Genomic DNA, 26,362 nt, shown 5'->3' with positions numbered 1-26,362 from the left:
TGCAAACATTCTTAGAGGGGTGCTCAGATCGTCTCCTTAGCCGTATATATGGATTAAAAACACCAGAGTGTCTATAACGCTTCCTTCAGGAACCCCAAGCACATGTCAATGTTAGTAGTCCGTTATGTTCGAGGTATTTCATGATGAGGAAATTTGATTTTTTTTCTTTTTTTTTATTTCGTGCGCGTCAGTTGCACTGACATAAAATTCTGCTGAAGTGGGTTACTGTATCCAGGCTGATACGCTCATTCTCAAACCACACACCTAATCATTCATACAATATGGAGCCAAAACGCATGATCAGCTTCTCTGTAGTAAAGTATATAGTGGGCCACAAGAACCCTAGTTGATCTTATCCGCTGTGTCTGCTGCAATTGACTGATACAACCAAACTGACAAATATTGTGTACAGTAGCTAATATTACCTACGGTGGGTAGTATTTGTCAGTTTGGTTGTGTCAGTCAGTGGAACAGACACATAGGCTAACTACTTAAACCTAACTAACCTAAGGACATCATACACATCCATGCCCGAGCCGGATTCTAACCTGCGACAGTAGCGGTCGCGCGGTTCCAGACTGTAGCGCCTAGAACCGCTCGGCCACCCCGGCCGGCCGTCTGTCTCGAATAAGCAAATAACATCAGATCTGTAGAGTTACGTGGTTGCCGCGTGGCAGCCTTTGAGCATTTGAATTTCCATGAAAGTAATTAACGTTCGCTTCAGCTCGATGCGATGTATATACGAGGGTTGTTCAGAAAGGAAGTTCCGATCGGTCGCGAAATGGAAACCACAGTGAAAACCAGAAACGTTTTATTTGCAACATTTAGGTACACCTTCCACCTACTTCTCTACATAGTCGCCACTCCATCTTCGAGTGTTGTCGCAGTGTTGTATCAACTTTCCAATATCCTCGTCATAGAAAGCAGCCGCCTGTGCTTTCGGCCAGTAATCTCCACTGGCCTGCAGCTCGTTGTCTGTGGAAAAATTTTGTCTTCATATTCAGCGGTTCTTGTGAGCAGAGATGAGACTCAATGGTAGCCAATTACGGACTGTATTGTGGGTGATCAAACACTTCTCATCGGAAACGCTGCAGGAGTGTCTTCATTACCCCTGCAGTGTGCTGCCGAGAATTGGCATGAAGGAGGAACTGCTCGACAGTTGTGTTATGTGGGCTGCAAGACACAGGTGAAATCTCTAACCAGGTCCTCATACTTGGCGGGAGACGCTATTCCCTGCACATCCTGACGTACTCACTGTTCACTCGAAACTGAAAAGAGCGACGTGACACGATCGGCGGGCATACTAGAGACACTAGCCAACGCATCTGTGGAAAGCTTTACCGGATTTTCCCAGTGGTTCCCATTTCGCGACCGATCGGAACTTACTTTCTGGACAACCCTCAGATATTGCATTGTTATTTGATGTGTTGCAACTACTATAGCCGAGTTTTGCCGAACATGATATCACACTGCACCACAGAAGGGTATATGTCAGTCATTTTCTGTCAGAATGTCTTAGCTTACGCAGGTCATGATATACACCGTCCTGGCAGTCGTCCAGCTCGAATTCCAACAGGACCACTAACTGGTTCACACAAGTCGAATAGTTCAGCAATGGTTTTCGTGACAGCCTGACGCAGTCGTGATCGATTCGCCTGTACCAGCATGTTATTTAAATCACACTGAAAATTTGTTGGTCAAAAGGAAGCGTCACATGAACTTAAACTGAACGACACTGATGAGCGTACCTAATGTTGGGTACATGGGAGAGTCTCGAGGAAGATGAGACATATTTCCAGAGGCTGGTCGCCTCCGTGCTTCGTCGGGTGAGGCAAATAGTAAATTGATGCCAATAGTGGGTGGATTTCATAATAGCCTCATCTCTGATGCGAAACTTTCCCCCTCTCGCATTACTCCACTTTGTATTACAATTTTGATACAGCTGTATGTTCGATTAGAAATAAGAATGGTGTCATAATATCGACCAGTATAAGAACAGGTAAATATTCTGTTTCTTACCGTCACTCCAGCTGTTCAAATGTGTGTGAAATCTTATGGGACTTAACTACTAAGGTCATCAGTCTCTAAGCTTACACACTACTTAACCTAAATTATCCTAAGGACAAACACACACACCAATGCCCGAGGGAGGACTCGAACCTCCTCCGGGACCAGTAGCACAGGCTATGACACTCCAATTGTTCATGAGTTTATTGTGCTAAAGAAGAGCTGTCAGGACACATAAAGGCTCTTTTTTAAGTTAACATTCTTCGCAAGCCCAACGATAGCATTCCATGCACTGTGCCCATTTATCTACGTCAGTCTCCAGAAAAAAGACCACTAAAGAATATGCATTTAGTGTCTTTTTTCTCTTCAGATTTGAAGCATTGTCTTCAATTAAATTTGTACCTAATACGAATGACTGAAAGATTGTTTCCTGCGCTTTCATTTTTCAAGAACTGTTTCAAACGTTCCCTGTATGGTCACATTTTTAGATGCTTTACAGATTCAGAATGTGCTGATTTTTCAACGTTATGTGGCTCTGGATGTGGTTTGCTGTTTTTGAGAGCTGGTTTGATAGCATTCAACTCACATTTACTCCGTTGTTTGCATATAATATGTCAAACTCCTTGCGATGTGCAAAATCATTGTCTATGCATGAAAAGAGTCCTGTTTTTCACAGGCCGTTTATTGGAGTTTCACTTGTTAGTGCTCTCAAGAAGGCCACTCCAAATAACCTCGCAATTAAAAATGACGATGCTGTTTTACCTGGGTTATTAGCCCACCAGGTTTATAATTCTTGCGCATAATGCGTTTTGAATGGTTCCACGAATTCCACATAAGAAGCTATGTTTAATGCGTGGAATCCATACTTTAAAAAATATATATCGGACCGATTCCAACAAAACTTCGTACACATGTCCCTTACTGTCAGGCAACAATCGCTCTCCAGGTAAGAACCACCTATCACACTTTAGGAGATATGACGTCTTACACGGCCGGCCGATGTGGCCGAGCGGTTCTAGGCGCTACAGTCTGGAACCGTGAGACAGCTACGGTCGCAGGTTCGAATCCTACCTCGGGCATGGATGTGTGTGATGTCCTTAGGTTAGTTAGCTTTAAGTAATTCTAAGTTTTAGGGGACTGATGACCTCAGAAGTTAAGCTCCATAGTGCTCAGAGCCATTTGAACGTCGTACACAATGAGATGGGTGAAAAACTGCCACATCATACGTGACGTTTAAATTTATTACTTCTGCGCAACTAAGTTGATTCGCAATAGATGTCGCAGACAGTATCCACATATATGGCGCTAAATGCACCCATGAAATTATATCATGTTACCAAATATAGTTCAGGAGGTATGATATCATAAACACTGAGATGCGTGAAAAAATGCCGCATCATGCGTGAAGTTTTCATACATTTATTCTTTATGCTAGGACACTCCTACAGTCGACTCAACTTAAGGATATACCTAACAACTGCCAGCGCTTTTGACAGCTTTCAATTCCGAAGCGCAAACGGCTGTAGGCGAAAAAATAACTGTCAATAGAGCTGCGAAGAGGCGATGCCATAGAGACGTTTACAAAATCGCGTTCCAGACACGTGAAGCAGCTATACTTGTACCTTCGTACATTGTACACATTTCTTTCTGCGAGTGTTTCATAACTTCAAAGGTGTTTTCATTAATACATGAAAAAGAAATTTTTTCTATGTTATTCTACAAACACAGTTCATTTTTGTTTCTAATGAAAATTGGCGGTATTAATACCCGGGAAATGCGGGATTTGTCAGCTAGTCGAGTGATAAACTCATGATGCGGAGGCGTGTTTCTCTTTGAGAAACCACTTAGTAAAAGTATGAGTCGGAATCCAGCTATTAGGGTGGCAAGATGAAATTACCATAATATGAGATACCGTGTCCTAATGTGCGATATTGTCTCATATTAGAATATCCTTAGGTATCGCATACTAGGAGTAAGCCGTCTTACATTAGAAACCGCTGCTCGGTTTGAAGGGCATTCCATTATAGTAAATGAAAGAGTACTTTGTGAAGAATATAATCGCACTGATATTGTTGCAACAGCTACTCAACTCCAAATATTAAAGTCCTGCAGGCACAAACACTCAAAAAAATTGAAATGCAACACTTTTAAAGTCAGGGAGACTTTCTGCTCCGTAAAGCTCTTATTGTCACTGCTCTGCACCTCAGGAGCTGTCAGAACTAAGTTCTGTGAGCCCCAACAGAGTTTAGCACTTATTGTCATCAGAATCTTGCTTTCTCATATTAGCGAACCCTCCCGTAACAGACAATTTTCTTCTGTATTGAAATTCACTTTGATTTGCGATAGTATCTTTTGGATAAATATAAAAAATGTCAAATCAGAACATAAATGGTCATTTTCTCAAATCATACTATAATTTCAGTGCCGGCCGTGGTGCCCGTGCGCTTCTAGGCGCTTCAGTCTGGACTCGCGTGACCGCTACGGTCGCAGGTTCGAATCCTGCCTCGGGCATGGATATGTGTGTTGTCCTTAGGTTAGTTAGATTTAAGTAGTTCTAAGTTCTAGGGGACTGATGACCACAGCAGTTAAGTCCCATAGTGCTCAGAGCCATTTGAACCATTTTTTTTTATAATTTCAGTAAGGCAAATAATAGTTTCATACCCGCAGACCGCCGACGGTACTGAGTTCCGTCTTTTTTTTTTTAATTCTAGCGAAACTAACCATAATTTCCGTTGTAAAACCATTTTCTACGCTTCCCTGTCAACTGGAAGGTCGTGCAACTTCGTACCAGCTTATCTCTTTCGGATTATGCACGTCCAACCGGATTTTTTAATAAATGTTGCCGGATACAATTTAAACATCTTATTCAGACCCATTCCGTTCAATAGTTGAACTTATTTTTCCCAGCACACTTGTCGTTTAGCTTGGAGACCAAAATTTATGAGCTTATCGTTAAAAATTTTCTTTCTTACTCTGTTTCTTCTTAATTATATTTTCTGCTACTCTTGCTATCCCATTCTCTCCACTTCTTCTGCAAATAGTTTATGGATACAGACAAAAATTTCTCTTTGGCGAGTTAATTTTAACCCTTATTGTTTTCGAAACAGAGAAATAGCGAAATTTGGTGTTTTAGAATACAAGGGCAAAATGAAGACTGTTGAGCTTGGCGCTTACGTTTGAGTGCGTAATTTGATGAAAAGTATATCATAAACAGTTTCGTACGACTGAGTTAATTATTCCATTAGTTACTCTCTCATACATTTTAAATACGAGCTTCGTAAACGATAAAGTTTTTCTAGAAGTGTGATTGAGTTAATATCACTTTCTCTTCAAGATAATAATATTCTCTGACTCTTACAAACCCAATACACTTAAGATCTCTCGGATTAATTGTGTTTGAAATAGTGTAAGGTTTTTGACACAGTTTACTTAGCTCATACTCCAATAATTCTCTTAAAGGTTGGAAATAATATGCACCAGTGTTGTGCTCATAAAGACAAGAGAAGTTACCATAGAAAGGTCCTTGGCGGCTACGGCGAGGAGGACATAAAAGAAAATGGCCATATGGCGGAACCGCAATCTAATTGAACGAGGGACAACTAGTCACTTGGACTACCTGCACAGCGACGCTATCATCTCCTCCTGATCGCGTCTAGAGCTTCCGGTCAAATAACTACATATCTCTCGTCCGCTGTCGATATCCTATACTTTCGTATATAATGATTAATTGGTGGCTATTAATTTCCGATGAGATGTATAGTATGTCTCGTCGGTATGATAGGCATTAACGGGAGGAAGTATTGCCACAAATTGTGACGTTTTTGTGCACGCAGAGAATGCCCGATCGGAGACTTCTGTGTGATTCGTTTCATTTTGTCGACTGCACATGTTATTTTTGCAGTATTCACAGGTGTCAGTGGAATATGAATGAGGAATTTTCACTGAAAACTGTGTCTACATGTAAAACAGGTCATTTTACACCAGCACCATAGTCGAGGCTATTAATGAACGCTAATGTTTTTGGATCCTTATAGTGGAAGAATTTTCATCCACAGTAATTCGCCAGCAAGGAGTGAAAAGATGATGTCGTCCAATTTTTAATCACGACCTAGGTCGTAAGTATTCTGTGCTAACTCCTAAACGTCTTTGTATTGTCTAATGAACGGAAGGAAATGTGACCTAGTTAATGGTGATCCTTCTGTTGAATGGAGCGTTAAACTCGATGGTTCCCTTGGTGTTATTCGAGAGGAATACATCATCTGTCAGTATCGGAGTTCATCCTCCCATTCTCTCTATAGCCATAAACAAGACAACACGGTACTACACTATACACGCGCTCACCTGGCTAAAATACATACTCTTAATATTCCTGACCTGAGCCCCTGGTGTACAAACCAGCTTATATTTTAACATCAGTCCGTCAGCCATAAACATCATGTTATCCATATATTTTGCTCCTTGGAGAACTCTAGAGATGAAAGAGTCCTGTATTGTGTCAATGAAGTTCGTTTTCTCACGAACCATGTGATGTTAATTCACTTGGAGGATATTTCTTAACACAGTGTTAACTAGACAAACTTTTTCAAACTACGATTTATTAATTACTATGCCTGTTATTATTACTACTATTATTATTATGGTTGCTATCTCTGTTAATATTGTTATTTTTATTGTTGTTGTTATTATGCTTATATTATATACTGTGCCTTTTGTAATTAGTACTATATCTTCTATTATTGTTATTATTATCGGCATTATGATTATTATTATCATTATTATTTACTGTGCATTCACTAAACATACTGTAACGTTAATGATGTTACTAAAGACGTCTGACTAAACGTAAGAGAGAGCCTGAAGGCTCCAATCTTGCCAAGTGAAATAATTCAATATATTAACAACTCCGTTACGTTCATTACATTCTGGCATCTCTTGTTTCATAATTTATGAAGTCTCGTTTTGTTTCGAATGCATAAAACAGATAATACGCATCTATATTTGTTTCTGCACACGCCGCCGTGCAATACATACATGGAGACACGGAATGCAAACGCAATTTTCCTCCTTCTTTATCGTTCACGAATTCTGTATATGTTTCACTTTGGCATATTTTAACATTTGCATCCTACTTTTACAATCACCGGTGTCGTAAGGCGCTTTGACTTCTAAGTTAGCGTTTACATTCTGCACCGCAACTTTCTTTGCACCTTCAAATTGAAATATTTTATTTATTAAATTTTCAATGAAAAGTAGCTGAAACGTCAATAACCCCGCAGGTCTTCATTGAAATTTGCCAGTTTGTTCGACAGTTCATAGCTTGGAAAGATATGAGACAAACTCTCTTACCAGCGGTCACGTAGTTTAGTTGTCTTACTAGCTACAAAAAAAAAAAAAAAAAATAGAGGAAGATTAGGATTTAACGTCCAGTCGACAATGAGGTCATTAGAGACAGAGCACAAGCTCGAATTCTTACAAGGATGGTGGTCGTGCGGTAGCGTTCTCGCTTCCCACGCCCGGGTTCCCGGGTTCGATTCCCGGCGGGGTCAGGGATTTTCTCTACCTCGTGATAACTTGGTGTTGAGTGCTGTCCTTAGGTTAGTTAGGTTTAAGTAGTTCGAAGTTCTAGGGGACTGATGACCATAGATGTTAAGTCCCATAGTGCTCAGAGCCATTTGAACCATCTTACAAGGATGAGGAAGGAAATTAGCCGTGCCCTGTCAAAGGAACCATCCCGGCATTTTCCTTGAGCGATTTAATGAAATCACCGAAAACCTAAATCTGGAAAACCTAAAGCCGGATGCGGATATGATCCGTTGTCCTCCCTATGAGAGTCCATTGTGCTAGCAACTACGCCATGTCTCTGTCCGTAACAACAAGAACCTCGTGTTCGCTCTAAATGATTCTATCACTAATTCTATACACAGAAATAGTTTTTCATACAATTATGCTCATTATTTTGCACAAACTCATATTTCGAGTGATTTGCTCAGTTCTAGACTTCTTTCTTCCTCTCATAGTGTTCTGAAAGTAAAAAATACTTTTTCTTGGCATTCTACTCTCTAATAGCATCACTATGTGTGAACACTCTCGAAGAACTGTTTAATCCATTAAAATTGTGCCGTAGTTGATTACTGAAATTCTACAGTTTCTAGTATAACTTAGCACTTCCTTTGAGAGCGTATGATGTGATGTTAGTTTCTGAGGCTACGCTCCAGATACATCGAAATACTGGATTCTGGTGGCGAACTTCATCAGAATAGTAGTTGTAGCTCAAAGTTAAGTTCGAATTCATTAACTTTGTTCGGTCAATGAGCACTGACCTAATTTCCAGTCTTATCAACAGTATACTGTAAAAAAGTGTTACCGAATCATTGGAATGTCTACATAACACGTGGGAGAGAATTCGCTGGCGAAATAAAAATTGGATGATGAGTGTACCAAACAGAGAGAAAAATACCTTACGTATATTTCATTTCGAACGTTTTTGCATGGATAAGCCTTCCATAAAACACACAGGGCTCAATTAACATCTTACTTACAAGTGGCTCTAAATAAAAGCAAACGTAAACTAATGTATGCAACAAGTACTGAGTCTGTTGAATGTGATAAAGAATCCGAAACTGTCCTGTGAAACGTGTGTAGTAATGGGTCCTATCAGGTACGGGAGAGTCTTGTACCTTGGAACACTTATCAGACTTCACACTGAAACAGAAGTTTAATATATTTTCTTCTTCCAGTTTCAAATGACACTATTCTATTTTTGTGTGTTGCAGTTTACTCTGATATAACAAAAATTACACCGGAAAAAATAAGGTTTTCCAAATACGAAAAATGTTTCAAGGTACAATATGGTCCTGTACCATATTCTATTGAAACGTAAAAGCGTTGTAGTCAAGAAAAACATGTGAATACTTCGTTTAATAATCTATCTATTACGTTACTACAGCCGGCCGCGGTGGTCTCGCGGTTCTAGGCGCTCAGTCCGGAACCGCGCGATGCTACGGTCGCAGGTTCGAATCCTGCCTCGGGCATGGGAGTGTGTGATGTCCTTAGGTTAGTTAGGGTTAAGTAGTTCTAAGTTCTAGGGGACTGATGACCACAGATATTAAGTCCCATAGTGCTCAGAGCCATTTGAACCATGTTTTGAACGTTACTACACTGCTATACACCGATAATCAGCAAGCGAATCAAATTAAGCAGAAGTACCGTCAAAAACTAATTGCAGTTGAAAACTAATACAAATTTGCATTTTTGGGGTACGTGAAATTGTTAGGACATTAAAGTTGTTCGGTTGCTTTGCAAATATCACATGTTCCATAGTAAAATACTTTCTTCGTTCCAAAGTACAAGATTGTGCACGACCGACGAAGTATTTCTTAACCGTTCAAACGTTATGTAACTAGAATGTTACTCAATATAAAACACTGTAATTCTAGAATAATTAATATCTTCCTAATAGATTGAATATATTATTTAACCCTTAAATGAGTACAATTCAGTATATTTACAAAAATGCTGCACAAAACACATTTTCATTGGTTGTTGGTCTGGGGTGTAAAGGGACTTAACTGCTTGGTTATCAGTCCAGTTTCATGTCTCAATACAACAAAAATAGAGAAAACTAATCATGGTAATTTCTAGTGCGCATACCTCCATGTGATTCTAAAGTCGGTAAAACTATATCCCCTACTATTTAGCTTTATTTAACACATCGCAATACTTGTATAGTCTTTAAAAAATGGTTCAAATGGCTCTGAGCACTATGGGACTTAACATCTATGGTCACCAGTCCTCTAGAACTTAGAACTACTTAAACCTAACTAACCTAAGGACATCACACAACACCCAGTCATCACGAGACAGAGAAAATCCCTGACGCGCGGGAAGCGAGAACGCTACCGCAGGACCACGAGCTGCGGACTGTATAGTCTTAACTTATGTTCGCGTGACACATCAAAAGGTCTCACTAATTATAAGCAAAAGCGCAGAATATTAACGATATTAGAAGTTACGCCCACTGCAGATGATAACGTGCTCCAGAAGTATGGACGTATATCTATAGGTAGTTAAATAACCAAAGACCGTTACGTGCTATAGTTTTCAGTTTGTATTTATAGCGGCTTTTTTCTATTCCAGTTTGCCTTGGTATATAGAATACTAACTCCCGCAGTGCATACAGACTGAAAAATACAGAAGATAAAAACGAATGGGTTTTATCTCTTTGACAAAGCATGTTCAACATGTTTTCGGAGAATAATGCCCACTCTAATCAGCAATCCATTACATCTTCTCATTCCTACCATGTGTGCTGCATTTATGCAGGGAGAGTCCGCGTGCTTGGACGCTTTCCGCCACAAATTTCGTCTAGCGCGCCCTTGGGTCTGAGGCCTGTAACTTACATGCCTGCTTGACCTTGTCTAACCATCGCTTCTTCGATCGTCATGGAGTAGTTTTCTCTATTGAGTCGCTTCCGGTGTGTGTGTATGTGTGTGTGTGTGTGTGTTTGTTTGACTTTATGGCCGCTCAATGGTGAGGTTATCAGCACCTTGACGCATTTTAAAAGGAACAAATGAAGACTAAATCGCTAAAATTGTTGCTCACAGTGAGAATGAAACCTACAAAACGACAGTGATGCACTCATTCCCACCTCACTCGCCTTCACTCACACAATCTCACATTTACACACCTTAAGACAACGGAGAAAGCGTGAAAGGTTCTACACCAGGGATTAAAACAGATGTAAAACCAGAGAAGAGCTAAAAGAAAAATACGGGGATATGTGACTGGCTGACTACTTACAAAAAAATGGGTGAGCTAGTCACGCTGTTAACACATTAAGAACATTTCCGTAAAATTTTTCGAAACAAGTCGGACAAATCACGAAACCTCACCACATTCCTTTGAAAGCCACTTCAAATAGATGGCAGACCTGCCGGCAAATCTGCCGCTGACCTCTATCCCTAAAATAAAACGCAGTCTAGTGAAATGTGGGGCACTGTGATCTGTAAGCAGCCATGCGTCAATGGGCTGTGGCCTATGCTAAGACGACTAAGGTGGACCTCATCCCATCTTTGCGCCTGGGAGGAGGTACGCCACGGCCGCGTAGTGGGCTTCACTAGACGCAGCTTATTATCTGTCACTTCCAGCCACTCATCCTCCCTTCGACTCATGACTCTGTACCGCCACAGCTAGGTGACAGCATGCAGGGGGATGGCACACTGAAATAACTGAGGATCATGACACGCCACATTGGTTGCTCCGTCTGCCTTTCCGTTCCCCGCAGTACCATTTTGCCCTGGCACCCATCCGTTGTAGATGGAGGACGGTGTCCTGTATATTCTGAACTACTTCATCTTATGGGTAAAAGCGTTGTAGAGAGGGCACTCAGAGAATCGGATCATACAACGGATAAAGCACTTGAAGCACATCTCATCTGCTCCAGTGCCGCAAGATCGCATATAGTTCCGCGTCGAAGACAGTGAAGTCTCGAGACAGTCGAACCTTGAGGACACCGTAATTTATTGGTCACGGCTCTCTTGCATCCGTTCCCTTACATGTTAGTTTTTGATATTGTCCACTCAGCCTTGTGAAACACATGGACCAGTGCAACATTTCCATTCCCATTCTACGCAGAGTCTAAACTTGTTTTATTATTCTTGTCCACTATTCTGATACACATGGAGTCACTGGGCGGATAAAGCATCTATAAACTTTCTCCTTAATATAACTGGATATTTTTGATCTGAAAGCACCCAGCGCCAATTCAACCACGCATTCATTACCTCGTGCTCGAGTATCTTTGATCGTTTCACGAGCCCTAATTATAAGAGAGAAGAAGTATTTAGACTTTGTAAGTTTGGGAGTAGTTAGTTCTTTGTGAGTACGGTGCCGCTAGTCTGCGTTCCACATTCTAGATAAACAGTTTTCTTTGTGTATAGGCAATCTAATATTTAATATTTTGTACATTATTTCCTACACACAGTTTAACTTATTAGTAAAGTATTTTGAACGGCTGTCAGGAATTAAGCGTATGCTCGAAATGCCTTAAAATAGAAACCTAGTATACCATCTATATTGAAATAAATAATTCTAGAAAAATATTCTCTCAAAACTTAAAAATACACCCAGAAAGACAAGGCCTATTATAAAATAAAAACACGCTCTTAAAATAGAGTGCTGACCTCTTACAAGAGGACTGCACCTACTCGTCATCACTGACTTGAACGAAAAGTATGTTACATGCTGGGTTTGGCAATAAATGGAAGTAACATAAGTGGGTGATCCAGATGACGAACCGTTTAGAAACAATAGCATCTTTGGCGCGGTCGGGTGATGCGTGAGGCACTAGTGGTTACAATAGTCACCAGGTAATGATTGGCGTGACGCACAGTGTACCTACTCGCTTCAAAACTAGGACATAATAGAAAAATAGACACAAAAGCCTAGAAAAGCGTATTCTTTTAAGATTCTTTGGGTCGCTGATTAGGTATCCGACGTCGAAAATTACAAAATTAAAAATGGCGGATTCAGTTTAGCGGAAGAAAAAATTTAAATTACCTGATTGGAGTAAAACTTTGGATATAAAGTAATCTGAGGTCGCTGATAACGAACTGCAAGTCGTAATTGCCGTATTGAAATGTTCTATTCGATATTTTACATTTTTCAAACGAAACCGTAGTCACATTCGTCTCTTGTATCATTATCGCTTTCAAAAGGGTCGCGGTCGTGTTGTCCATTGCGACATAGTTGGAAAAGCAGATCTTATCTATTTACCTTCTTCAACTGTCATTTTCTGGCATTTCGGAATTAGCGGATCAGAAGAAGTCAGAAGTCAGCTCAATACGTAATGCTTCGTTTTCTGGCGGGAATATTTGCGTGTGAAAATTTCCCGGAAAACCCCTGATATCGTTATTGGGAGATTCCTGTGCACCATAGATATCCGACTAATGGGAATAGATACATTGTTTTCGGAGTTCTCGATAGATATACTTTAGTTCTAGGGTCCTTTGTACAAAGTTTGAATATTTCTGCACAATTTCGTGGAAAATGAGCAATAGAATTCGAGAAAATATTAATCTTCTAAAAAATCTTATTTGCCAGTTTGAGAAAAAATTATGATCACAATTCTCAATAGCTCCCCAAGCGCTCTACAGAAAACCAGAATAACATTTTTGTGCAGATGATTGCAATAATGAGGGGACCATTTTTACCGTGTGATTCTACCGGACCGTAGAAAAATGATCGACTAAAAACGCTCAGATACATTTGAAGTCATTAACTATATTATTAAGGTAGCAGGAGCGCCATTTACAAAAGTAGAGCCACGCAGAGAAAATTTTATAGCCAACGATTATGGATTATATCGGCAGTAGTTTAGTTGTAAGTAATTGTATGTCATTACAGTGGATAAAAGTGTCATAAACAAACCTTCTGGAGTGCTACTAGTCCTATTTTATGGTGAAACTGGGCTGGATCGTTGCCATATATTAAACAGGCCACACAAACAATATCTGAAAAATGTGTCGTTGTCCTATTCACTGTTACCGCCAACTTTCACCGCACGTATCATATCGACTTGAGAATGCAATGCCTTTGCAGCAGTAGATACGCATGCACCAGAGCGATCTACACAAGATTTCGAGAGACTAAAGTTGGAACGCGCACCTTTTTCTGTTTCTATTCTGTCCAGGTTTTGAAACCAGTTGACCCACTGTGTGGCGGTAAGGAGTGCAGAAGTATAATCTCAGGGTCGTGGGATCGAGTCCCAATGGAGAAAAGTTTTTATTTTCAATTTTTACGTCACTCACACTATAAATCAACCGAAATAACGGTCAATACTTTGTATTTATTAATATTTTCATAAAGGGAATAAAAAGAAAAGCAAAGGGAAATTGAGGATTGCAAATAAATTTCGAAGAAAGGGCTCTAAGGCGTCCAAATGAACATAGCATATAAAGTTAGGTACTGTTATTATTCTGCAGTTGATGATTCTACACGTACTGGGGTCATATTCATCATAAAAAACAGGGGCAGCAGTAACAGCCTCGGAATTCAGCGCACGTTATTAACGCCGCATATTTACAATTTCATCGTTGTTTTAAATTTGTATAAAAAAAACAGACTCGGTTTTCGTTCATAAAATATTCTCTCTCACAGCACAGTTTAGTAGCAATCCACGCATAACCCATCATTTCGTCAAATATTCGCAAGGATAACTGGTGACGTACAGTGGAATGTGTTTTGGTGCATTCTTTTCGGGATGTGCCGAGTTTACCTGCACTAGCAATCTATTGTTAGCGTGCAGGTGCCGAGCGCTGACGGAATACGAAGTCCTACTCGCTTTAACTACAATACAATCTTGGAAAGTTATTTGCAGAGTCCTCGTGGACGCTGTAAGAACAATCATTTTGTTAGAAATTTATTTGCAATCCCCAATTTTCCTTTATCTTTCCTTTTCATGGCTTTTGTGAAAATATTGACAAATACAACACGTTGAACCTTGTTTTGGTTTGTTTGCAGAATAAGTAAACCAAAAATTAAAAATTAAAAAGAAGTTTACACAAAAATGGCTCATGCCTCACCCAAGCAGTGTCACAAGTGCTGTTTTTTTCTTTAAATTTTGTGAACTCTCACTTCTGTCACTTTCTTTCCTGCCCAAACCCAGCTTATACCACCAGTTTGGAAGAAATCGGCGATCACGATCAGGCACGATCCCCTTGCGAAACAAGGAAATATGCGCATTTCGAATCGAATTCGCACGTGTCATCAATAAATAATATTCCTGTCAACTGGCTAGTCTGAGTTTGAACACTTCGGCACCTTTTGCATCATATAAAAACTGGGATCTTATAGTTACAATACGAAAACGATAGGAGCAAAGATTTAACCATTCGCAAACAGATATCATATACGACTTCCTTCTAGTGTTAGGTCTCTCATGACGCACCGGCAGGATTGGCATAAATACGCAGAAATATGAGAATGGTAAATCCAGGGTAATGAAATAGCCGAAACGCAGGAACTGTGAGCAACATAGACAATAACTTTTATGATTCTACGCAGCTAAGTCTGACAGTACCTTACCACTCAAAAGTAACTGTGTACTGTACAGTGACAACTATCGCATATATAAGTGTATGTAGTGACGCATGCTAGCATTCATTCCGCCGGCGTGAATGGAATGGGAGGAGCACTTAATAATATTGACAAGTATCCTCTGGCACGCACTTGACAGTGATATGCAGAGTACACAAGCAGATAGATGTCCCAATGCGCTCATTTGTTTTGCAATGTTTGTTTTTGTCACGCGTGTGGTTCGAGTGGATGTCAAGTGTCGAAACAAAAGAGAAAAGGGCTTTTGTGTGCGGGGCGGGGGGGGGGGGGGGGGGGGGGACTGGGATGATCGGAATGGGGAAGGCGGATATCTGTCACGAGAGAGAAAGAGAGAGTTCATTTCGTTTTCGGTTCTCACAGGCCTTTACTACTGTTGTTGCACGCCGAAGGGCGGTACAGTAAGCTACGAAATAAATACATAAAAGGGCGACACGTAGAATTAACACCTTATGAAGCACAACGTCGCCAGAAACTACCAATATGGAATTGATGCAGGACCGATGGAACGAAGAGAAATCATAAGCAACACAAAATGAGGACTCGTCAAATGAACCACGATAAAGGGGACTCTTCTTTTAGAGATAATGCAAAATAATCGGAATTGTTCGAACAACAATTTATTGCTTAGTTTTGAGACCTTACGAAATTCTAATGACAAGTACAAGTCCATTTCAATCAGATACCTACACATTCGGTTCAGTTCTGCTCTCAAAGAAAAACTGCAACAGCATCTTGTACAGATTGATGCACTAAGTTTGCATAAGGTGGCTGCACTTAACAGAATAGGAAAATCGTCCGGTTGTTTTACGCGGAGAACTCTTGAACATATTCTGAAGTGCATGGGTGTGATGTTGTTAGAGCAATTCGATCTGTGTTTTTCATTCATGCCCGCTCTACCTTTCCATACATGAACATGGAAAGGAGTAAAAGTATTGTATATGAAGTCCTTCCCAGGGACAAACAAAATTTTGTTAGAAAGTAGCGTGTTACAGAACTTTAAAAATATTTAGGAAAACTGAGAAAATAAATATTCTGTGCAGTAGTTTCAGGTGTACCATATACTAAACACAACTATTTTCGTAAAAAAGAAAAAATCGCATTCAGCTACTAATGGTTATTTTCATTTCAATACACGATACATTTTGAGCCCTAGGGGCTCAACTTCAAGTGACTGATCAGTTTACATGATTCTCTGTAATCAGGTTATCACTGGACCTGTTAGCGTATGTGTTACAATTACATTGTAATAACCTATGTGTGCTTAACAGGACCTTATTTCAAGAAAATGATGTAAATTGACCAATCACTTGAAGATGAGCTCGGGCATCGGGCACTGACATAAAAATCATGATTAGGGACTGAAGATGTTTTCCAGACTCCGATACAGTCACAGCGACAACACTAACAACAAAGGACGAAATCAAGAGATCTTCTGTTGATCACAAAATACTTCCAAACGAATTGTTATCCGTTGTTCTTTGCTATGCGAGCTCTCATAGATAAGCTCACCCAGATTGCCTAGCATATGCTTAAAATACCAGATCCAACCTTTACTGACCAACAATCAGTAACGATCTGAAGCAGTAAAATACACCTGCGAATAAGAGTATGACGCGCAGAAAGCGACTGTGCGCGGATCAGTTCGTCTTTCCCAGTCAGTTAAATCTTTCGCCAAAAAATTTGAATTTGATTCACATATTCCGCCATTTGAACTTTTGTCATTTTAGTAATTCACAAATAAGAAGTAAGAGAATGTCTCAAATTAACGGTTCTTACTAAGTAAACATAGTACGTATTTCTGACGAAAACATAATATCAACTTATCTAACTCACGAGGTGCAGATGAAGAAACTAGTATTTTTACGATTTATGTAGCGTAACCAAAGTACAAATATATCCATCACGTGTCAAAGACTTTCAGTCGAGAAAAATGTGTGTGCTATCGATGAAAGAGGTAATGATTTCACGTTTTTTCTACAGGTAACACAGTTGCTAGGAAAGAATTTCTGTGTTGATCATACATCACGCAAAAAAACTTTTTTTTTCATTGAATTAGTGTAGTTGTCTTCTGTAGTACATTCTGGTAAGTGAAACAAGGTAAACTCACGATATCGGAGGCTACAGAACACAATGAGCAGGATATTTGGCCAAACACATACTCAATTCCTGCTCACAGCTATAACTCAAGAACATACCCTAGCTTCTACTTTTTTCTATGATTCTAGACCAAATATTGTGTTTTAAAGTATCTAGAATCGGATTGAAGTTAGTTACTTTTCAGAATATGAGTAGACTCTCTTCGAAGAGTGTACTGTATTTATACTTTTATAAAATTTATGTAATTCATCTCATAGCTTCATTGACCGGGTTATGAGATTCAGGCGATTAATGAAAACGGCGATGAAAAATGTAATATAACAAATTTGAAACTGTACTTTCTATTATAGCAACTTTTTTTCACATATGAAGTTATTTCACCGTTCTCCACACCATTAGGGATGAGATTACGTAACTTCTGAAAAAAAAGTAATTCTGTTAAAAGGAACGATTAATTACATACCACTCTTTTCTGAAATTTAAGTAGACTATTACCTTTATTTTGTGATATAAAAATGAAAAAAAGACCAAGTAAATATTAACAAAAACCAACAAGAGAAATGATAGAGATTTTAACATTATGAAGTGTCGTTCGTCTTGTTAGCAGTCTCAGGGGGAATGAAAGAAAAATGAGTAAAAATTAATTACAGCATCGTTCCAATTATTAATTTAAAAAAGTTTTTATTGTGCCAGCAATTTTTTTTCTTGGTGTGTTCGACAAAGGAAAGGAGATTAAGGTTTTATATTCCATTGACGGCGAGATCATTAGAGACGGATTTTGATATATAGAAGAGTCAGGAACTTTGCCGGTACTCACATTATACACGAAGTGTAAAATATAGAATCTGAAATTATAACAAACTGTTTAAATTCTCATGCCTTAAAAATATAAACATGATTAAGAAAACTAAGTTAACTTTTGTACAAAGTTAATTTTACTTCATTTCACATCGCTTCAGGCAACATAACTCCGCTACTTTTCCACTGTAAGCTTTCATAAAGCACTTTAATAAAAAAAAAAGTACGACTGTTATTAATTAACTGAACTTGTTTCTCTCAGAACCTAGTTAATGGCATATTTTAAAAGCATTATGATTACATGAAATCGCACACAGAATAGCGCTAATTCAAACGCATTACAGGACTAAGCGCCGGTTCTGGCTGTTAGCTCGTGTTTTGGTGAATATTTCCTTTACCGATATCGGTTTTACAGGGCTTTTCTCTATTACAGAGCGAAGCCCAACAGAGAGGTTACCGACGCTGCAAGAGCTAATTGCCTGACGCCTGTAGCACATTTAACACGCAGTGTATTTGCGCAGCTATTCGAAAGCATTCCCACACATTTTGAAGTTTAATTGCACTGTGTGTGCAATGGAATTTCCAGTGTTCTGAAGACTTTAAACGCATTAAGCATTAACTTTGACAGTCCGAAATGTGAATTTGATCACTTACCAGACAGTCACTCATTTCACTGTGGAATCAGGGTAAAAGCTCATGTGCATTTCCTGCAAATTGTTTTCAGAAAAATATAAATTCCAACGAATTTAGGAACAACACTTTCTCACTTGCGTCACATACATATTCCCAGCGTTGCAAGATCCGTCTTTACGTACACAACTACAAAGCGTTAACTTAATACTAGTTCAAATTGTATTCCGACATATGGCAGAATTTTAAAGAAAACGGGAAAAGGGGAGATAAGTCTCACCACTATCTTTATTTAATTCTTTTTGCGAATTTGTGGATATAAATATTTAAATATTTCTGTCATTTTTATTTCAGTAGCCGTAAGCAAGATACTGAAGTTGATAAAAGTATGTTTTACTCTTAAACCATTGTCGGATAATTTTTGAAATCACGAAATACATAATTGTGACGCCACAGTCATTGTTGAAATGAAGTCCTGATAATAGAATAATACCAATGATATGATATAGAGTATTGCGTTGTTGCCGTTTTCCTGGGTTTGCCGACAACGATTAGGCTCATAAACAAAAAAAAAATGACAAATAAATGGAAGAAAGGTTATCCAGAATTCATGGACGATTGAGGAACTTAAGCGACGCACCGTAACAGAAACTGATAAGATAGGGGTGAAGAGGATAAGGACATCCACGGCCAACTGATTATTATCGCTGTTGTATTTGTAGTTAGACATTAAGCTTGACAAGATACATATCCTTAACAGAAAGATCTCAAGAAAGTAGCGAGTTCCGGAAGATTTTATCATTGTCATTCAACAACAGAGGTAAAGAAGTAAAGAGGATATTGATAGCAAAACTCTAAAACCAGCTTTGTTCAAGGCCAAGAAAAGAAGTACACGATCAAGTATGTTCGTAACTTAATCGTCGCTCCGGACGCTCCCCGGTAAAGTTTGATGGCGTCACTTCCTGTTGTGTCTGGCTCACCTTGGCGGAACACCCAAAAATTTTTCAGCGACTTCGTGAACCACCCAAAACGGGTGCGGTGTCACGCACGGTAACAAACACTCCTACAGAATAATGTCATCGAATAAAGTTGCTGTTTCGAATCAGACTATACGTAACGTGAAGTGCACGAGTACATAGAGCAGCACTAGCTCTGTCAGCTAAGCTGCAAGGATTGTTCAGGGGTGCTGTATTAGTATTTTGGTGTGAGGAATCTACGTACTTCGCAACATTGTTGTAGTATTGTTATATAGTATTTCTCTATAACTAATTATCTCCCACAGTTTACAACACTTGGGCTGTAATTCATAAAATAATTTATTTTTCATTACAGAAGATTGTAAAAATGTGGACCACTACATTTTTCCGGCAAACTGTAAGCGATTTCCCACACCCTAAAATTCTGCGGTGTGCGCAACAATACGTAGCTGACAGCTCGCCGAGTTTACAGCAGCCGATTTTCCGACAGCTGTTGTAAATGAATAAAGATTGTAGAACGATTTCATTTGAAGGAATCAGAAAGAATTGGCCTTTATTTGCGAAGATAATACAGATTTCACACGATAGCATGCCCAAGGATCAAATTTTATTTCAGTTGTGATGAAAGTTTACTGCCTACGCTGGGCACATTTACTCGGCAATGGTTTCATTTCGAAGAAAGAAAATATCGTACAATGAGGAGTCGTTCCATACTGATATTCACGCACCCGCTGTAACATCAACAATTTTGGCAGAACATCCCCGAAAATAAAACTTTCCCTTTTCAGCCTCGTAATATAACGATTATAATAAATTCTGTAGTGTACTACGATGTTCTGTATCACTACAATAGGATGAATGTCGCTACTCCGGTTAAGCGCAGTACGAACTAACAGAAAACTATATTTTTCTGGGAATAGGACGGACATTTTGCAGCTGAGGTTCGGTCCTAGGCAGCGCAAAGAGCGGGCAGGGTAGCGACGCAGAAGAGGCGTACCTGCGGCGGTGGCGGCGGCGGCGGCGGCGGCGGCGAGCAGCGGCAGCGTCACCGCCAGCAGCGGCAGCGGCAGCAGCAGCCGCGCGCCAGCCATGGCAGAGGTCAGCGTCGCTCTGCCGCTCTGCCGGCGGCGCACAGCGGCGCCTCGCTCCGGCGCTCGGCGCGTCGCCCGCCGGCCACGGCGCACGCCCGGCGCGGCCCCGCCCGCCTCCCGCGCCTATCGAACCTCGGACACTTTCGGCAAGTGTGCAGGCTCGCGCCCCTAATTCACGTCGCCGGCGGTCCGGCACGGCACACACACGCTTCTCGCGGCTCTCCTACGCGAACAGTAAAGAAGCGAGCAGCCGGCGCAGTCCGAGAGGAGAACCGTACTCCCTGCCTGTGCGGAACTACTAAACTTTCCCTGCCACCGGCTTACGTTTATTTTCCGAGTACGCATGCGGCAGTTGGCAATTTCGTTCATAGCTGTCGTTCGGCAGCTGCCGCGCGTACTCTTTTGACCGAAATAAAAATCCGCCGTCGGCTGCCCAGAAATTTTAATAAATTCACTTTACAGTTTTCAACAGACTAATCTGTCACCTTCAGGAGCCTGACACAATTTTACACTACCGGCCATTAAAATCGCTACAGCAAGAAGAAATGCAGATGATAAACCGGTATTCACTGGACAAATATATTACACTAGAACTGACATGTGATTACATTTCCACGCAATTTGGATGCATAGATCCTGAGAAATCACTACCCAGAATAACCACCTCTGGCCGTAATAACGGCCTTGATACGTCTGGGTATTGAGTCAAACAGAGCTAGGATGGCGTGTACAGGTAAAGCTGCCCATGAAGCCTCAGCACGATACCACAATTTTTTAAAGATTAGTGACTGGCATATTGTGACGAACCAATTGCTCGGCCACCACTGACCAGACGTTTTCAATTGGTGAGAGACCTGGAGAATGTGCTGGCCAGGGCAGCAGTCGAACATTTTCTGTATCCAGAGAGGCCCTTACAGAACTGCAACGCGCGATCGTGCATTATCCTGCTGAAATGTAGGGTTTCGCAGGGATCGAATGAAGGGTAGAGCCATGGGTCGTAACACATTTGAAATATAACGTCCACTGTTCAAAGTGCCGTCAGTGCAAACAAGAGGTGACCGAGACGTGTAACCAATGGCACCCCATACCATCACGCCGGGTGATACGCCAGTATGGGGATGACGAATACACGCTTCCAATGTGCGTTCACCGCAGTGTCACCAAACACTGATGCGACCATCATGATGCTGTAAACAGAACCTGGATTCGTTGTTGTTATCTTCAGTCCTGAGACTGGTTTGATGCAGTTCTCCATGCTACTCTATCTTGTGCAAGCTTCTTCATCTCCCAGTACCTACTGCAACCTACATCCTTCTGAATCTGCTTAGTGTAGTCATCTCTTGGTCTCCCTCTACGATTTTTACCCTCCACGCTGCCCTCTAATACTAAATTGGTGATCCCTTGATGCCTCAGAAACATGTCCTACCAATCGATCCCTTCTTCTTGTCAAGTTGTGCCACAAACTTCTCTTCTCTCCAATCCTATTCAATACTTCCACATTAGTTATGTGGTCTACCCATCTAATCTTCAGCATTCTTCTGTAGCACCACATTTCGAAAGCTTCTATTCTCTTCTTGTCCAAACTACTTATTGTCCATGTTTCTCTTCCATACATGGCTACACTCCATACAAATACTTTCAGAAATGACTTCCTGACACTTAAATCAATACTCGATGTTAACAAATTTCTCTTCTTCAGAAACGCTTTCCTTGCCATTACCAGTCTACATTTTTATCCTCTCTACTTCGACCATCATCAGTTATTTTGCTCCCCAAATAGCAAAACTCCTTTACTACTTTAAGTGTCTCATTTCCTAATCTAATTCCCTCAGTATCACCCGACTTTATTCGACTACATTCCATTATCCTCGTTCTGCTTTTGTTGATGTGCATCTTATATCCTCCTTTCAAGACACTATCCATTCCGTTCAACTGCTCTTCCAAGTCCTTTGCTGTCTCTGACAGAATTACGATGTCATCGGCGAACCTCAACATTTTTATTTCTTCTCCATGGATTTTAATACCTACTCCGAATTTTTCTTTTGTTTCCTTCACTGCTTGCTCAATATACAGATTGAATAACAAATGCTAGAAACGTAGGTTTGCCCTTCCTTAATCTAGCTTCTAAGATAAGTCGTAGGGACAGTATTGCCTCACGTGTTCCAACATTTCTACGGAATCCAAACTGATCTTCCCCGAGGTCGGCTTCTACTAGTTTTCCCATTCGTCTGTAAAGAATTCGCCTTAGTATTAAACTGATAGTTCGGTAATTTTCACATCTGTCAACACCTGCTTTCTTTGGGATTGGAATTATTATATTCATCTTGAAGTCTGAGGGTGTTTCTCCTGTCTCATACATCTTGCTCACCAGATGGTAGAGTTTTGTCAGGACTGGCTCTCCCAAGGCCGTCAGTAGTTCCAATGGAATGTTGTCTACTCCGGGGGCCTTGTTTCGACTCAGGTCTTTCAGTGCTGTGTCAAACTCTTCACGCAGTATCGTATCTCCCATTTCATCTTCATCTACATCCTCTTCCATTTCCATAATATTGTCCTCAAGTACATCGCCCTTTTATAGACCCTCTATATACTCCTTCCACCTTTCTGCTTTACCTTCTTTGCTTAGAACTGAGTTTCCATCTGAGCTATTGATGTTCATACAAGTGGTTCTCTTATCTCCAAAGGTCTCTTCAATTTTCCTGTAGGCAGTATCTATCTTACCCCTAGTGAGATAAGCCTCTACATCCTTACATTTGTCCTCTAGCCATCCCTGCTTAGCCATTTTGCACTTCCTGTCGATCTCATTTTTGAGACGTCTGTATTCCTTTTTGCCTGCTTCATTTACTGCATTTTTATATTTTCTCCTTTCATCAATTAAATTCAATATTTCTTCTGTTACCCAAGGATTTCTACTAGCCTTTATCTTTTTACCTACTTGATCCTCTGCTGCCTTCACTACTTCATCCCTCAAAGCTACCCATTCTTCTTCTACCGTATTTCTTTCCCCCATTCCTGTCAATTGCTCCCTTATGCTCTCCTTGAAACTCTGTACAACCTCTGGCTCTTTTAGTTTAACCAGGTCCCATCTCCTTAAATTCCCACCTTTTTGCAGTTTCTTAAGTTTTAATCTACAGGTCATAACCAATAGATTGTGGTCAAAGTCAACATCTGCCCCTGGAAATGTCTTACAATTTAAAACCTGGTTCCTAAATCTCTGTCTTACCATTATATAATCTTTCTGAAACCTGTCAGTATCTCCAGGCTTCTTCCATGTATACAGCCTTCTTTTATGGTTCTGGATTCGTCCGAAAAAAATGACGTTTTGCTATCGTGCACCGAGGTTCGTCGTTGAGTACACCATCGCAGGATCTCCTGTCTGTGATGCAGCGTCAAGAGTAACCGCAGACATGGTCTCCGAGCTGGTAGTCCATGCTGGAAACGTCGTCGATCTGTTCGTGCAGATGGTTGTTGTCTTGCAAACGTCCCCGTCAGTTGACTCAGGTATCGAGAAGTATCTGCCCGATCCGTTACAGCCATGAGGATGAGATGCCTGTTATCTCGACTGCTAGTGATACGAGGCCGTTGGGATCTAGCCCGGAGTTCCGTATTACCCCCCTGAACCGACCGATTCCATATTCTGCCAACAGTCATTGGATCTCGACCAACTCGAGCAGCAATGTCGTGATACGATAAACCGCAATAGCGATAGGCTACAATCCGACCTTTATCAAAGTCGGAAACGTGATGGTACGCATTTCTCCTCCTTACACGAGGCATCACAACAGCGTTTTACCAGGCAACGCCTGCTGTATGTGTATGAGAAATACAGGTAGGTTGGATACTTTTCTCATGTCAGCACGTTGTAGTAACGCGATTTTAAATAAGAATCGGAAAATAATAGCGTCCTCCGTTAAAATAACAATGAATCGTGTAACACTGTGGAATTTATGCACCGAGTTCATTTATATTTTATTAAATTTCTTCGCACCGTGTACAAAGACTTGCGCTGCGACACTGAGGTTGCAAAGGTCATCGGATAGCGAATATGCACGTAAAAATGGCGGTACTATTGCGTACGCAAAGTATACAAGGTCAGTGCAATGGCGGATCTGTCAGGTCATTCGTGTGAAAAGGTTTCCGACCTATTAATGTCCGCACTACAGGAATTAACGACGCACCGGACATTCCATTTCGGAAATTTCTAGGAAATTCCATATTATGATATCCACAGCGTGAACGGTGTGCCGAGAATACCAAATTTCAGGCGTTACCTCTCACCACGGACAACGCAGTGACCGACGGCCTTCACATAACGACCGAGAGCAGCACGTTTCGCGTAGAGTTCTTAGTGCTGACAGACAAGCAACGCCGTGTGAAATAACTGCAGAAACATGTGTGCGACAGAATGAGAGTTTCACTCTGCAGCGGAGTGTGCGCTGATATGAAACTCCCTGACAGATTAAAACTATGTGGGCCGGCCGTAGTGGTCGAGCGTTTCTAGGCGCCACAGTCTGGAACCGTGCGACCGCTACGGTCGCAGGTTTGAATTTTGCCTCGGGCACGATGTGTGTGATGTCCTTAGGTTAGTTAGGTTTAATTAGTTCTAAGTCCTAGGGGACTGATGATCTCAGAAGTTAAGTCCCATAGTGCTCAGAGCCATTTTCTTTTTAAACTGTGTACCGATCGAGATTCGTACTCGAGATCTTTGCCTTTCGCTGGAAAATGCTCTACCATCTGAGCTACCCAAGCACGACTCACGCCCCGTCCTCACAGTCTCACTTCCGCCTGTACCTCGTCTTCTACCTTCCAAACTTTACAGAAGCTCTCCTGCGAACGTTGCAGGACTGGCACTCCTGAAATAATGGATATTGCGAAGACATGGCTTAGCCACAGCCTGGGAGATGTTTCCAGAATGAGTTTCCAGAATGAGTTTTAATCTGCCAGGAAGTTTCATATCAGCGCACACTCCGCTGCAGAGTGAAAATCTCATTCTGGAAACATCCTCCAGGCTGTGGCTAAGCCATGTCTCCACAATATCCTTTCTTTGAGGACTGTTAGTTCTGCAAGGTTCGCAGGAAAGCTTCTGTACAGTTTTATAGGTAGGAGATGAGGTACTGGCGGAAGTGAGGCTGTGAGGACGGGGCGGGAGTCGTGCTTAGGTAGCTCAGATAGTATAGCACGTGCCCTCGAAAGGCAAAGGTCCAGAGTTCGAGTCTCGGTATAGCACACAGTTTTAATCTGCCAGGAAGTTTCATATGTGAGACATATGACGAACGTATCTGTTAGGACAGTGCGACGAAATTTGGCGTTATGGGCTATGGCAGCAGATGACCGACCAGCTAACAGCCCGACATCACCTCCAGCGCATCTTGCGAGCCCGTGACCATATCGGTTGGACCATAGACGACTGGGAAACCGTGGCCTGGTCAGATGAGTCCCTATTTCAGTTGGTGATTGCTGATGGTAGGGGTGGCGTGTGGCGCAAAGCGCACGAAGCAATTGACACAAGTTGTCAACAAGGCACTGTGCAAGCTGGTGGTGGCTGTGTTTACATGGAATGGACTGAGCCATCTGGTACTAACTGAACCGATCATTGACTGGAAATGATTATACTGGGCTGCTTGCAGTCCATTTGCAGCCGTTCGTGGACTT

At 41.1% G+C, this 26,362-nt stretch overlaps 1 protein-coding gene across 1 annotated transcript in view; it reads right to left on the bottom strand.

The window, feature by feature from the left end:
* The window catches only part of LOC126299061 (uncharacterized), a 1,316,522-nt gene extending 1,295,761 nt beyond the window's left edge, over positions 1-20,761 (bottom strand). The window contains exon 1 of the mRNA XM_049990731.1: positions 20,620-20,761. Coding sequence (XP_049846688.1) covers positions 20,620-20,713 — 94 coding nt within the window. The 5' untranslated portion in view covers positions 20,714-20,761. The remainder of the gene's footprint in view (positions 1-20,619) is intronic.
* Between the last annotated feature and the right edge of the window lie 5,601 nt (positions 20,762-26,362).

The sequence above is a fragment of the Schistocerca gregaria genome, chromosome X (assembly GCF_023897955.1).
Source record: "Schistocerca gregaria isolate iqSchGreg1 chromosome X, iqSchGreg1.2, whole genome shotgun sequence".
In the NCBI taxonomy this organism is placed as follows: domain Eukaryota; kingdom Metazoa; phylum Arthropoda; class Insecta; order Orthoptera; family Acrididae; genus Schistocerca; species Schistocerca gregaria.
This window is presented reverse-complemented; position numbering and strand designations above follow the sequence as displayed.